This window comes from Trichogramma pretiosum, unplaced genomic scaffold (genome assembly GCF_000599845.2).
Source record: "Trichogramma pretiosum strain Unisexual culture from Peru unplaced genomic scaffold, Tpre_2.0 scaffold35, whole genome shotgun sequence".
NCBI classification, from domain to species: Eukaryota; Metazoa; Arthropoda; class Insecta; order Hymenoptera; family Trichogrammatidae; genus Trichogramma; species Trichogramma pretiosum.
Genome location: NW_019640943.1, coordinates 579,291 through 593,907, shown reverse-complemented (window position 1 = coordinate 593,907; position 14,617 = coordinate 579,291). Strand labels below are relative to the sequence as shown.

General features: G+C 39.1%; 3 protein-coding genes across 3 annotated transcripts; all 3 read left to right on the top strand.

The window, feature by feature from the left end:
* The first annotated feature begins 5,728 nt into the window (after positions 1-5,728).
* LOC106653367 (ankyrin-3-like) lies at positions 5,729-6,736 on the top strand. Its single transcript, XM_014372767.1, has one exon. The coding sequence runs from the start codon at positions 5,729-5,731 to the stop codon at positions 6,734-6,736; it is 1,008 nt and encodes a 335-aa protein (XP_014228253.1).
* A 3,177-nt stretch (positions 6,737-9,913) lies between these two features.
* LOC111693410 (zinc finger and BTB domain-containing protein 41-like) lies at positions 9,914-11,714 on the top strand. Its single transcript, XM_023457968.1, has 3 exons — positions 9,914-10,180; positions 10,256-10,367; positions 10,434-11,714. The coding sequence occupies exons 1-3, from the start codon at positions 10,146-10,148 to the stop codon at positions 11,538-11,540; spliced, it is 1,254 nt and encodes a 417-aa protein (XP_023313736.1). The 5' UTR covers positions 9,914-10,145; the 3' UTR covers positions 11,541-11,714.
* Positions 11,715-13,210: 1,496 nt separating this feature from the next.
* On the top strand, positions 13,211-13,727 carry LOC111693396. Its single transcript, XM_023457934.1, has 3 exons — positions 13,211-13,245; positions 13,320-13,422; positions 13,494-13,727. The coding sequence occupies exons 1-3, from the start codon at positions 13,211-13,213 to the stop codon at positions 13,725-13,727; spliced, it is 372 nt and encodes a 123-aa protein (XP_023313702.1).
* Positions 13,728-14,617: the final 890 nt, after the last annotated feature.

Here is a 14,617-nt window from a genome sequence, read left to right as displayed (position 1 = left end):
ATTCAGCGAGAGAGAGAGAGAAAAAATTATTCTTCGACATTTTTATCGATAACAAAGTATTATTTAATTGTATTTAATTGCCGTTAATCTTTACGTATTGCCATGTATAAGTTCGTTAGTTGTAAGGACCAATTATCAAATGTCTTCCAATTAAATTAGAGAAATTAGGTTTAAGTGTTTTTCCTTGGCTACTAATGTTTATGAACAAAAAGCAAACGAAACAAAAATTCGGCTCGATGCTGAGCGCCGAATTGTACAAAAAAAAAAAAAAACGTCGTCGTGTTATCATTGAATTCTTAGTGCCAATCCAGCGAGAGAAGAAAGACACCTACATTATAAGCATCGAATAATAATATTGTGTACATAAGGATTAGTCTTTACTCCCCCTTTCCATTACTCTCGTACATCGAGCTTTTCTATACACTTCTTAAAAATAGTCACGCAGCGGATCTATCTATACTTACGATTTATACATTAAGAGAGGATTATTATATTATAATTACGTAACGATGCCGAACCTCTCCTAGCATCGTAGAACACATTTACCGCGTGAAAGGATTATAAAATTTATATGTATGTGCATTTATGTATGTGTGTGTGTATGGTGTGCTTTGCCGTAAGCTCCGCATGCGATTCGCCGCGCGCACCGAGCGCATATATATATATATCTAAGAGCCAAGAGACTGTTGTATAGAAACGCATTACGAATTGCGCAATATCCAGAGCGCGACGCGTAATTGAATTAATCTTTAATCCGAGTACGGCGCGCAAAACATTATTGTGCGTGCGTTATTCCATCTGTATATATCCGCTGGTTTATAAAGATGATTTATTTTATTTTATTATTATTATTATTATTTCAAGATGTAACCCTGAGTCATATTTTATATTATTTACGATATCTATTATGTATCATTATGATTACTTACTTACTTTTTATCAATAATCCGAAGTCTTCTCTAAAAGGGGTAAAAAAGCCGCAATAAATCATTCATATATTATATTATATTTATAAAACATAATCAAAATGGTCCTCGTTTATTATACATTACCTTCAATTTTACAACTCGTCGCCGTCTGCATCGTGTATATATAGTTCGCGTCACATTCACAAACATCATCACGCGCGAGTCTTGTAATATCATCCTCTCTCGCGACTCGACGCGAAAACTTTTTGCAAAAGGAACATCGTCGCGTTCGTCTCGCGTCATACTTATGTGTTTGCCGACGACGACGACGACGACGACGACGACGACTTGCCGCAAACTCAAAGAGTACATATATACGTATACGTACGCGACGAGAGGGAAAGAGCCTAACGACGCGCGGCATCATCCCTCCCCCGCCCGCGCGAAAGTCTCAAGAAGCTCGCGCGGCTGCAAAACGGAAATGATGAAATTACAAGGACGCGGCGCCTCGTGTGTGTATATGCGCGCATGCAGCACTGCATTGCAACGCTGTAACTATCTGCTAGAGCGCGTGTTTATCGCGACTGCGACGGGCCTTATTAAAATCACATGCCAAAGGGGGTTTATCAAAAGACTCGCGAGGGAGATGTCGTCGTAGTCGCGGGTAAGGTTTAATATCAAAACTAATTGATTCCGGTGGATAACTGTTGATTTTTAATAAAGCTTCCGCGTATCTCTCGCGAGAGTGGAAAAAGATATATTACACGGAAGCCAAAAAAGAAAAAAAAAATAAGCGAGGAGAAGAGGAGAACCCAAGTACGTCAACATTTACAAATCTCGCTCACGTAACAACAATCCATCTTTCCTCGCGCAGTACACCTTATTGTCCACGTCGTTTCTTCCTTTTTATTATATATCTGATATATATATTTTTTTTTCACTCGTGCTTGGTTTATCACGTCCTTTCTCTCGAACAGAAGGTGCAGGGGTATCTGCGGCTATGGGATGCCACCACCACCACCACCGACAACGTCTTATAAGTCTTATTTTCCTCCTTTTTCTGACCCGGCTCCATACCGCGCGCTATATTTGCCGTTTGCATTCCAATTTTCCAATACATCGACGAAGCTCGAACCGGTGTAATTTCATTCCGTAAGCGTACACAGGAGCTGCTCTTGTGAAAATTGATAAAAAAAAATATTTTTTTCCTCTCTTTTAATTTTTTTTCTCACCAGACACCGTTGCATAGCGTGAGGCCAATTATTTATGCTCGGATCCGATCGAGGCAGGCCGTAGAAGTATGGAATAAAAACTTTTTTTTTTGTCCCGCGCCGAAAAAGCTCGAGTCACCTCTAGTAGTCGCCTGCACATGGGGTTGGTTAGCTAGGCTAGACACAGTCTCGCTGCGAGCCGCGCAAATTGCACAAAACAGCGGGCGGAAGAGCAGCAGCAGCCTAGCGCCCAAAGGCATATAATATAGCAGCTCTCGTACACACACACACACACGTACACACACACAATAGGTGTGGCGAAAGCTCCGCTATACACACGGGCGGGGATGGGGTATTAAATATGACAACAAAGAGTGTGAGAGAGCGAGGACGAGCTTGACTCTTTCTCACTGCTGCTGCTACAGGCTACAGGCTACAGGCTGCTGCCGCGTGCGCTTAAACGGAAGGAGGTATGAATATTAATGTCGGAAGTGCAGCCTAGCGGCGGCCGCGATGAAGCGCGTAATTTCGAGTCTCCCACCAGCCACCAGCATCATCGCCACACAGCTGTAGCGCACCGCGGAGCTATTTTTTTTCGTCGACTTATAGAGAAGGGCTGGAAAAACTTCATTTTTTTTTTTTGGTTGTCGTCGTCGTTGTTGTTGTTGTTGCTCGTTGTTGTCGTTGCGATTATATACTTTGAAAGGGGTAGATAGCGCCGATACAACGCGTCGACTATGCGCGCAAAATCAATTCTTGCCTCTTTATTTATTTTTCTTTCCCTCTTTTTTTTCTGTACCTACGTATACCTATGTACGTATACGCACAATGTATATAACGGCGCGGTGTAGCAGCAGCAGCAGCAACGTTTATACGAAATAGCTTTTACGCGGCCGCTTTTACGGTCGTGCAGGCTGCTGCTGCTGCTTCTGTGCCATTAAAGTCTATGCGCGCAACGCACACGACATGCGTGTATGTGGGTGGCTGGTAGCCCTATATATATAAAATATCTCTCTCTATATATGGCTAACAAAAAGAGAAAAGGTCGTGTACATATATTTTTTTCCTGCTGCACCGGTGTGTTTACAGGCCCGTTAACTCGCTAAACTTGTCATCGAGATAAAAGTCTCCGTAAATATCGAGAGCGAACTGCATGGGAAAATTTTTGCGCTAGATATAAGTATAAGCTAGAGCTAGAGCTTCGTCGATACATTATTATTGTACGTCGCGAAATATTTTCTTTTAATCTACGAAATATTTCGTAATATTTACTTCCTCCTCCCCCTACTCCTCCTTCTCTCTCCCCGCGAAAAGTGAAGAAAAAAAAGAACAGACTCGCATGCCTCGTATATGGTAGCGTACATACGGTAACATGTCAAAGCCTCGAGGGAAAATTTCATGCAGTTATGTGTGTAGCGAGCGCGGGGGGGTTGTGGCGCGGGGGCGCGCGCGCGAAATTATAATAATAATCATAATAAGAGCTCCTAGCTCGCGTCGTCGTCGTCGTCGTCGCGTTGCCGCGCGCATCTGCGTCGTAGCTTTTCCAATTACTTTAAAGGAACTGCGGCGGTGGTGCAAGGCAGCTCCGCACCACGCGCGCGCAGAGAGAGGAAGTGTACGGTACAGTTGAAGGATTCCTATATAATATTTTTCGCTTTCTCCGTCTGTGTGACTGCGCGCGTACGTATACACGAGTGCCAAGATATTGCATGAGCAACTCCGACGCGTTATACGAAAATTGCGAATCAATCAATTCATCGCGCGGATTGAAGTGTTACATATTTTGCCCGCGCCGCATTTCTGCCATCGCCGTTGCTGCTGCTGCTGCTGCTGCTGCTGCTGCTGCTGGGGGTTGTTGTTAGAGCGTCGGCGAACGAGCGAATGTCGTTGAGTTTAATACGTTGGCGTGGCAAAAGCTGGAGATTGCGTGTTTTTCTTCGTCGGCGAGCTTGTTTTTTTTTCAACTTACGAATTGACGTGTGCGTCTGGATGTATACGTGCTAATCGAGAATCTTTTCAAAAATATTTGGAAACTGTTGATCTGAAAGCGGCAATCGTAAATGATGACGTCAAATATATATTCATAATCCGTCAACTGTTAAAATTAGCAGTTTGATTTTTGAAACTGGAATGATAGATGCTTGCGATCCTGTGACTTATACTTTGTCGTACTTAATTTTTTATTATTCTTAAAAAAAAAAAAATCTATTGCATGATATTACAGGAATTTTAGTGTTAGTTCGCAGTTTGAGAAAGGAGGAAAAAATTCACCGAAGGAATTTCAAATTATTACCTTATTGTAAAGATTATGGTAATTGTCTTAATTTAAGTTCTTAATATTCAATCTTAATGTTTTGTTGAGGTATGCTTTTTATTCACGGTATTTTACGAATAGGTTTTTTTTCATAAGGACCGGTGATTTTATATTTTCGCGAGAGTTACCGGTTGCTCAAATACAGAAGTCGGCATAAAAAAAGCAATCCCAATCACGATCACGACATAAAGTATTATAATAATATTTTTTAGTAGATAATGTAAAGAAAGTAAATAATAGAAAATATGTATTTAATATATACTGAATAAACGCTTAACTGATGGTTTGTAGCAAAGATTAATAATTCAATTTTTTTTAGTAAGCTGTTATAAGATCTGCAGTTTATGAATAGTATTTGGCACTATTTTAAAAAGACGAATTGACACTCACATTATATTGTAGATCATTAACAATAACTAAATAAATCCAATATGTTCTTCGAATGTTGTATACTTTCATGCATGATATATTTTATAATGTAAAAAATTTAATTTGATACATGATAATAATATTTTAAAAACTTAGAATTTCATTCAATTAAAGTTCAAAAATACAAACAATTATTATTGTTTAAAATAAAAATCAAGCTCAATCGAGCTTTGAATTATTTTTCATTTGTAAGGCTGTGATCCAATCAGTTTTCTTTAAGTCTTCGCCTTGATCATTGACTGCAAAGAAAATATTCATTAAGTCTTTGTTCGTTAATTTTTTAATGATTATATCGCAGCAGAGTAGTGGCAAATGGTTGTGGCACGTCAGCTCCAGGAGAGGTTCCAGTGCCCAACGTCGGAGAAATCTTCTCGCTATCATCTCAGAAAGGTGCGTTGAACACTCCTGACTACATTCTATAGAGTTATAGAAAAGAAAAGAAAATAAGGATCTCTGGAACTCGTATAAGTTCTTATACGTGACTACTTTCTCAAACTCTTCGTGTGGTAACTGAATCAAATCGTAGAACGACAGGTTAGAAATAAACATTAAGTTTTTGTCACTATCCAAATATTTTTTAAGGTCCTCTGAGTTATTGAACAATTCGTATTTTGCGAATAGTTTTATGATCGTCAAGGCGAACCTTGAAACTTTTGAAGACGCGTGTCTCGAAACAATAGATTTTTATATTGTCAGTCTAATGTTTATATTATTCTTCGAGAACATCTACAAGTGAGTCAACGGCTTTTATTTGATAGTTTCTCGACAGATCGCTGTACGATTTGATTGAGTAAACGTGTCAGGACGATCGCATCGACCGCAGTGAATGATTTTCGTGACCAGTGAAATATTCTAAATTGATCACTATGTTTCAAGACGACCAAAACAGTTTAAAAGTTTGGCAATTGAAAACCATGCGGGAAAGTGTTGATTGGGAGATCCAAGGAGATCGGATCACATTTTTCAAAAATTTTTATCCCTTCATCGAAAATTGGATCGACGGATTGCCAAATCTCCGAGATATTTTTCAACAAGACGAAATTGAGTTGCTTCTCCTGGATTCCATAAACAACTTGAATCGAGTCCCATATACGAATAGAACGGTAGAACGACTCATACAGTTTGTGGTTAGCACGGGTTACAAAGACGAGCCCAAACTCGATGAGGAAGGCAAACCAGCGATGGTTCGGCACACACCAGTGCATCTCGCAGCTAGAAGATGGTGCCTTGATTTGGTCCCCGAGTTGTTTAAAATATACGACAGGTTCGATGTGAATTTCATCGACGGAGATGGCTACACGCATTTTCACGCGGCCTGCATGGGCGGCTGCTACGACGTCGTCGAAAAATTTCTCGACTTCGGTCAGGATCCCAATTTTCTGGTATCGTCGTCGAATTGCTCTCCACTTTTCTTGGCTGTGGAACTGTGCGTGTTCTATAACAAAGAAAGCGGAATGAAAGTGGCGGAATTGCTGCTGAGACGAGGCGCCGATCCAACTTTAGCCAATGCACACGGAGTGACTCCGCTGCACGATATTGGCTCGAACGTCGACTGCGCGAAGATGATGTTGGAGATCAACGGCGACGATATTCAGAGGACGGCGCGGCTGGTCCATGCCCGGGACATATACGGCAAGACTCCGTTGCACTCGGCCGCGAGAGAAGGACGCGCAGACTTGATCGAATTGCTGCTGAGCAAAGGCGCCAATCCTTACGCAGTCGATCACAATGGAGTGACTCCGCATCAATTGATTGGCCATAGAGTTGAGTTGCTGGAACTGTTCCGCAAGTACCGCGAAGAGAACCAACAGGCAATGGAAGATCAATGTCTTTATTCGGCTAGAGGCGAGAAGAGAAAGAACATCGAAGATTGAAATAGAGCTACCTTGATCAGAAATTGCAAGAGCTAATTTTTAAATTTTTATGTTATTTTTCGGCTTTTCGTGAAGGATGTGTGCCAATAAAAATACATGTATTAATGAGAGGCATTAATATAAATATTATTTAACGTCAAAATTACTATTGAATGAATAACTGATTTTAAATGAAATAAATCATGAATGAACTTCTGTGACTCAATTTTGTGTTTAATTATCATGAGAATAGAAATTATGTTGCATATTTCGACTTCAATGTGAATAAATGACAAACTCGTAGCTATATTTTTGTTAAAATTCATACAAACGTAATTTAACTAAGGTTTGCTTTTAATTCGATTCGGTAAGAAAAAAGAGGAGCTACTATGTGCCTATAATGCCTTTTGCAACAGATTCAACGTGATTCGATAACAAAGTCGTCGAAGATCATACGCCGCCAGTCAGATGCGCAACATCAATGATGACCTCACGATTGAAAAATGGTCGGTTTTTGTCTGACGATTATTAAAGTGCATTTTAAATCAGAATAAAAATGTAATTGTTTTAAAATTTAGAACAAATTTGGAGATACTTCAGATACGAGAATGTCACTTGGAGCATCCATCGCGAGATGGCGAATACCTTAAAATGTAAATCTGCAAGTGGCAAATTATAAATAATTATATAAGTCAAAGCACACATTTTTACACTAAGTTCGAATTTTTTTGTTTTGATATCTGTGATAACTTTCGATTTGCTGTTTTTGTAGAAGAATCGAATCAACTTGATATAAAATATTTGTCTCCTTATTCAATGAGATCTTTTTTGAAAGCGATTTATTCCCTGGTAGACGGAAAAATGACCATTTAAAAGTTGTTGAAATACAGAACTATTCATTGGCTTGTATTAAACGTGATTAATATGAATGATAACTATTCTACACATATTAATCACATTTCTAATGACCTAAAAACGATAATTTAATTATTTTGAAATTCAGAGCAATTTTCGGCCACTTCAAATACAAGGATATAGCTCTGAACGTTCGCCACTAAATGGCGAATACACTAATTTGTAAATCTGCAAGTGACAGAGTAAAAATATTTGTATAAGTCAGCACAATTTGTCTGAATAAAATACACTGCCTCTGCATAGGTTGGTCATAAATAATACTATGTGAATTGATTGCATCCAAAATGTAAAAAGAAGAATTGTCAAATTCCATACACTCGGCATAAATAATATTCAGCAGAGAGATGATATCAATCAATATATCGTGCGATAATTTTACATTGAAATATATACAGTTTAAGTATAGACGACGGCTCTCAGTGCCGACTCGTTCAGTTCGGTACACGTTGAGACGCGTCGCAGCGTCGACTGCAGCATAAATTCGATAAACCACGTGCGACACGTCTTGGCGATGGGAAAGCGCCGAAAAACACCGAAGGTCCGCGACGACGATGTCACCGACCCTCCGAACGATGACTGTTAACACGAAGAAAGCGATAACGACACCTACGAGTGCGACGAAGAGTACGAAGCCCCTTCCTTCGACTGGTATCCCAAGGACGCAGAGCAAATAAATTTGGAAAAATTGAAGAGCTCGCGAGATGAGGTCGATAACTGGGAGATCGAGGAGGAGCGAATCGAATTCGTCCGTCGACTCGAACCTTGGATCGCAAATTGGAAAGAGGGACTTCCGGATCTCCGCTGCTATTTCGCACCACAGCCGTCCACTGGGCGACGAGAGCCGAGAACACCTTCACCATGAGCTCCATCGTCGTGAACCTACTGAAGATATACGTCTGGTGCAACTACCGCGACAAGTCGTCCGGACTGACGCACTTTCACGCGGCCTGCGTGGCCGGCTGCGAGAAGAACGTCGAGGAATTTCTCGACGGGGGCCAGGTGGACGTCCATTCCGTTTGGCAAGAGACGGGTGACTCGCCGCTGCACTTGGCTCTGCGCTACGGCCGCGCGGAGCTGACGTGACTGCTGCTGAGACGAGGCGCCGTTGCGACGTTGGTGAATGAGGAGGGCGAGACACCTCTGCACGTCGTTTGCAAGAGGGGCCAATTTGCTATCAGGGGACGAGGGTATTTTTTTTTCTTGGCAACACACCTGGAAAGGGTTTCTTCATCACCCTCGTCTGCGGATAGCCGAGCTTCGTGTTACCCGTGACCGTGTAAGATCTGCGCGGTGGTAGGGGCGGTGGTCGTTCCTGATACACGAAAAAGCATAACAATTTTAAGCAAAAAAGAAAGCATGCTTTTGTCAGCTCGCAATGATAAATCATCATGAATTACTTACCAGATCGAGTCCGTAAAGGGCGCCGGTCTGCTGTATCGTCTTCTGATCGGCGACCTTCATCTCGATCGGATCCGGGGGCGGTGTACCGGCGATCGGCTGCGGTCTCGGCCTCGTTCCCGTCGCTCCCGCAGCAGCAGCAGCGGCGGCAGTCTGCATAGCCGCGATATTTCGCTGCAGAGTACTACCTCCCGAGGACGATTGCGAGCCAGGATGAAGCTGATTATGATTGTTGTGGTGATTGCTGGGATGTTGATGCGGATTGAGATGATGATGCTGCTTCGGATGGTGCACGATCAAGGGCGGCGGCGGCAGCTGTTGGTGGTGGTGGTGGTGGTGGTGGCTGTGGCTGTGCTTGGTGCTGCCGCCCCGTCTCAGGGTCCATCGTCGCCTGATGCGCCAGCCCCGCCAGCTGGCCTGTATGTCCGTGGCGGCGCGCTGTCTGATCTCGCCGCGCAGCTGCTCGAGCTGTTGGCGCGTCGCCTCGCCCAGGAATATGTGCCGCTTGCCGAGGGCCCAGCTGGTGCCGAGGCCGAGCTGATCGCCGCCGCGCAGCTCCTGCGCGTTCTGCAGTATGAGGCGCGTGTCCTCGATCGCCTGCTCCTCGCTGCGGCGCAGCTGCTTGAACGGGGCTATGAGGCGGTAGCGCGAGTTGAACGCCTTGAAGCGCATGCGGTGCGGATAGCCTAGCGGTGCGAGAAGCGAGAAATTAGAGCGGCATTATAGAGACTCGAGGATTTTAATTGGTTTATATTGTTGAACGATCGTTCGTCGTTATTGGATGGGGTAGTGCTGAAATCGTGACGGACTTCGAAATTATAGTAACTAGCTCTTTCTCGGCGTGGTTCGGACGCGATCGAATCATTCTCTATAGTTCTTGATTTCGAAAATTTTTCAATAAAATATTATTCGTATACAAAAATAATTAATTGTTCATTTGAAAGATAAATTGTGTAAATTTTTTCAATGGTACATAATGACTCGATATTGCTTTGTTTACATTGTGTGTGCCGATAATTTAACAGCAAGATTTGTGTAAATATTATGGAATGAGTTTTCAATTAGTTTGATATTATTACGGAAACATTATTCGCCAAGGAACTTTTACCAAAGTAAGATGGAATCGAGTAGTTTCTTCAACTGTCCTGTTAGGTAAATTTTATTTTGTAAAAATTGTACGAGGAAATTCTCATAGAAAAATAATTAATCTTACTAAATCTATTTTAGAGTAAAAGACGAACCTCGTGATGAGCTTCTCAATGATAATGATTATAAAATAATTGACACGACACCCGTCACTCAAAATATTAAATACGAAAGGTTTTGGCAAGAAAATTCAGTAAGTGTTGATAATCATTTTCGACTATCATTAATGAAACTTTCTTAATAATTTTAATTTTTTCAGACCCAAGAGCTTCAAGAACATGACGAAAATCATGAAAATGAACTTGACGACCTGGAAATCGAAATGGAATGTACAGACATGAAGCCAAATTTATTGGCGGTTGCGAAAATTGAAGATTATTCTCCAAATCAATTGCCGAATAGTGATGTGTATAAAACTGGAAGCAAAATTAAATTAGAAAGTGTCGACACAGTGAAGAAAGAATTTTTTAGTGAAGAAGAAACTGATTTTAATTTCGGACGTGCACTCAGCGAGCAAAATAAACAAGAAACTGTTTCAAAAGAGCTAAATTATAGACATAGGCTCAAAACTCACATTGATACTACGCAATATAAAATCACACAAGATTGTGATATTTGCGGAAAATCATTCAGATATAAGAGTTATCTTCAAAGACACATCGATTCAGTACATCGTAAAATCACGCATCCATGCGACAGATGCCAAAAGACATTCTCAAAGAATAGTACTCTCAAAAATCACATAGAGTCGGTGCATCATAAAATAAGGCATGCATGTTATAAATGCCGAAAGACATTCTCAGACAAGAATTATCTCAAAAAGCACATTGATTCGGAGCATAATGGTGTCCCTAATGCGTGTGACATTTGTGGGAAGACATTCTCACAAAAAAGTAATCTCAAAACTCACATCAAATCGATACATCATAAAATTACGCATCCATGTGATGAATGCCAAAAGACATTTTCAGACAAGGGTTATCTCAGAAAGCACATCGAGTCGGTGCATAATGGTGTCGGATATGAATGCGATGTTTGCGGAAAGAATTTCACAAGTAAATGTCGGCTCAAAGTCCACATCGACGTAGTGCACAATGGAATCGGCTTCGCGTGTGATGTGTGCACAAAGAAATTTACTGCGAAAAGTAGTCTTAAAGCCCATATCGATGCGGAGCACAATGGAATCACCCACTCATGTGATTCATGTGAAAAAAAATTTAAATATAAAACTCATCTCAAAAAGCATGTGAAATCGTCGCATAATGTTATAACCCATTCATGCGGGACATGCCGAAAGACATTCAGACAAAAAAGAAATCTTAAAGCTCACATCGACGTGGCGCATAATTCGCGCATCAAAACCTAACATATATATTAAATTTATGTTCAATGATGACTCACTGATGTACTATTTAGTGTACTGTCAAACAAGACTAATTTAATAATTTTTATTAATTACGATATTTTGTTTTCTTCGTCTATTATGTTATCTTGGTCTGCAAAAACAATGACAAGTTTGAAAAAAATAAATTTCTTTTTTCCCGAAAAAACAGTACTGCTTATTTTGAATGGATTTAAACATTACGTTCATACAAATTGTAGAGTGACTATTTTAAGGATTACTATTGCTTGTTTATTAGAGGATATTACATGAGTATATTAAATTCGTAACTTACTTAGTAAATACATTTTGCAAGCTTACAAATTTGCATTGACCTAAACAATATTGCTTTTGATCTGTTTTTTAATTATTTAGGCGGGCAAAATGATAGGCATCATGGATTTATAATCATTGCTCTTTTATTATATGACAAAATTGACTCCAAATTATCACTCAGTCCGAAATGATGCTATAACATTAGCTTCTAGTCATATTACATGCTTTGAAACCGACGAAAAATTTGCCCCAAGTTATCTTCTGTTCCATTAATTTATAAAAAATTCGTTTCTAATTTTGACTTGCTCCAAAATCTTGCTATAAAATGAGATGATTAATCGTTCACGTCCATATAACTTTGAAAGATACGGTTCTAACAGGGAAATAGGACCTGATTCAGAACTTCAAAAATATTCCTATCTTAAACCATTGGTCCAGACATCAAGTCAATTACCTATCGACCACTTTTCTACACCATCTGTCAAGTACAGTTGACCTTTGCCAGTTCTAAACAAATTTAATTAGAGTATATTGCGCACCTATACCTACATAGTGATGATTAATTGACAATATCCACCTCGACGAAATCCGTAAAATTTCTCGCAGGAAAAACCAGCCCACCCATAATAGCAATATGCACAAAAGACCAAGAGATCAAGATTTAAACAATCAGTTATTGAAGGGTTATTATATCCTGGCGTTTTTTTCTTTCTTATGAGTGTTGACCTCGAGGTTTTGTACTTAAATAAAATAAAAATTTTTCCTAGCTTTAATTATTAAAAATAACACTTAAGCTAACACAAAAATTATGTTTCAAGAGCATAAATCTAATAATTACCATTAATTTATAAATTCTGTTAGCTTCACAGAAAGACAAAAATTTAGTCAAAGTCAAGGGCTAAAAATAGCTGTAAGAAGTTTTTGAATATTCTTTTCATCTTTTATATAATGTATAATAATAGAGTGTGTTTAAATAAATATTTTTTTCAAAAAACAGAGCCACGATTCATTTGCGATCAACGAATATGAAAGAAAAGTTGACTTTTTCGAGCAATACTTTCCGACTTCGTGGTTTGATTAACTCTCGTTGCAGTTCGAGCGCAATAGAATAATTCTCTATAGTTTTTATCTTAACATTTTTTGAATAAAACATCATTCATGGAAAAATAATTATCGTTTATTTGATAGATGAATAACGTAATTTTTTTTCTATGATAACATTATTGAATTTATTATTGAATGACATGGTATTGCTCTGTTTACATCGGTGTGTCGAGGATTTAATATCATGATTTACGTAAATATTATGGAATGAGTTTCAAATTAGTTTGATATTATTACGAAAATATCATTTGTCAACGAACGTTTAATAAAGTAAGATGGCATCGAGTAGTTTCTTCAACTGGACCGTTAGGTAATTTTTGTTTTATGAGAATTGAAAATAGTAAAATGTTTAAATATGATTTTATAATATCACATTTATTTCAGAGTGAAAGAAGAATCTTGTGACGAGTTGCTTGATGAAAATTATTATGAATTAATTAACAAGACGCCCGATGTTAAGAGTATTCGAATCTCCAGAGAATATTCCGTAAGAATGTGCGATATACGTAGAAAACATTTTCTGAAATAACTTTCTCATAACTTGCTATTTTATTATAGGCGCATCGAAACTGTGATAAAAATGACGCAAATAAAGTTGAGGAACTGCAAATCGAAATGGAATGTACAGACATGAAGCCCAATTTATTGGCGGTTGCGAAAATTGAAGATTATTCTCCAAATCAATGGCCGAATAGTGATGAGTATGAAACTGGAAGCAAAATTAAATTAGAAACTGTCGGGACAGTGAAGAAAGAGATGTTGAACGAAGAAGTATTTGTTACTGCGCATTAGGGCGGAACGAAAAAACACTTTTGACGCCGATCGCTTCGTAATAGTATTTTATCGAAAGTTTAAGATAAAAAAAGAGAAAAGCCGCGAGCTGCCCGCGTAAAAAAAATTCACGTTTCGCGAAACTTTTGCGAAACTTAAAATCCGCAAGTTGATCTAAACTTCATATGAACTTTGGGCCATGAGACTCGCCAAACTTTGATTTCGGTGACTTCAAGTAGTGCAAGTTTGGCGAAACTTTCGCGATAGTTTCGCGAAAGTTTAATTTTCATTTCAAGCATTAATAAATAATAAAAAAAATTATTCGTTTCTTAGCTTCCAGTGTAGGCTTAATGAAGAATTAGATGATCGATTAAAACTTCGCAGGCATTTAAAAGATTTTTTTGGGAGAGTCCGCGGGTAGGATTTGAACCTGGGTCCTTGAGAGTGGGAGTCGTGAACGGTACCAATTGAGCCATGTGCGTAATTTACATAGGACCAAAAAATAAGATATTTATGAAAAAGTTATTATTAAAGCTGAAAACCAATAAAAAGCCAAATCAGACATTCATTAATTGTAATTTATAGTAATTTTTTAGTTTTTTATAAATATTTACGATTTTTCATATAAACAATTTTTGTTCGGGACATGCTACACTACTCAACAAAAGTATTGAAAAAAAAGTTTCATCAAAATGTTGTCAATTTTCAAATGCTTCTATCTATCTTTGTCTATATTCATCGTATCGAGACGAACTTTTTTTTGATTTCTTGGAAAAAAGTTCCAAGTTACAAAAAGCAAAGTTTAGCGAGTTGTATGAACGAAAGTTCGTACGAAGTGTATATTAACTGTGCGGAATGCAGAAATTTACGCAAAATGTACATTAAGTTTCGCGAAACTTTTGCTATCAATG

Coding starts and splice junctions, on each gene's coding strand:
- LOC106653367 (XM_014372767.1), top strand. CDS start 5,729: ATGTTTCAAGACGACCAAAACAGTTTAAAAGTTTGGCAATTGAAAACC.
- LOC111693396 (XM_023457934.1), top strand. CDS start 13,211: ATGGCATCGAGTAGTTTCTTCAACTGGACCGTTAG. Junction 13,246..13,319: donor TTCTTCAACTGGACCGTTAG/GTAATTTTTGTT, acceptor CATTTATTTCAG/AGTGAAAGAAGAATCTTGTG. Junction 13,423..13,493: donor GAATCTCCAGAGAATATTCC/GTAAGAATGTGC, acceptor ATTTTATTATAG/GCGCATCGAAACTGTGATAA.
- LOC111693410 (XM_023457968.1), top strand. CDS start 10,146: ATGGAATCGAGTAGTTTCTTCAACTGTCCTGTTAG. Junction 10,181..10,255: donor TTCTTCAACTGTCCTGTTAG/GTAAATTTTATT, acceptor AATCTATTTTAG/AGTAAAAGACGAACCTCGTG. Junction 10,368..10,433: donor GGTTTTGGCAAGAAAATTCA/GTAAGTGTTGAT, acceptor TAATTTTTTCAG/ACCCAAGAGCTTCAAGAACA.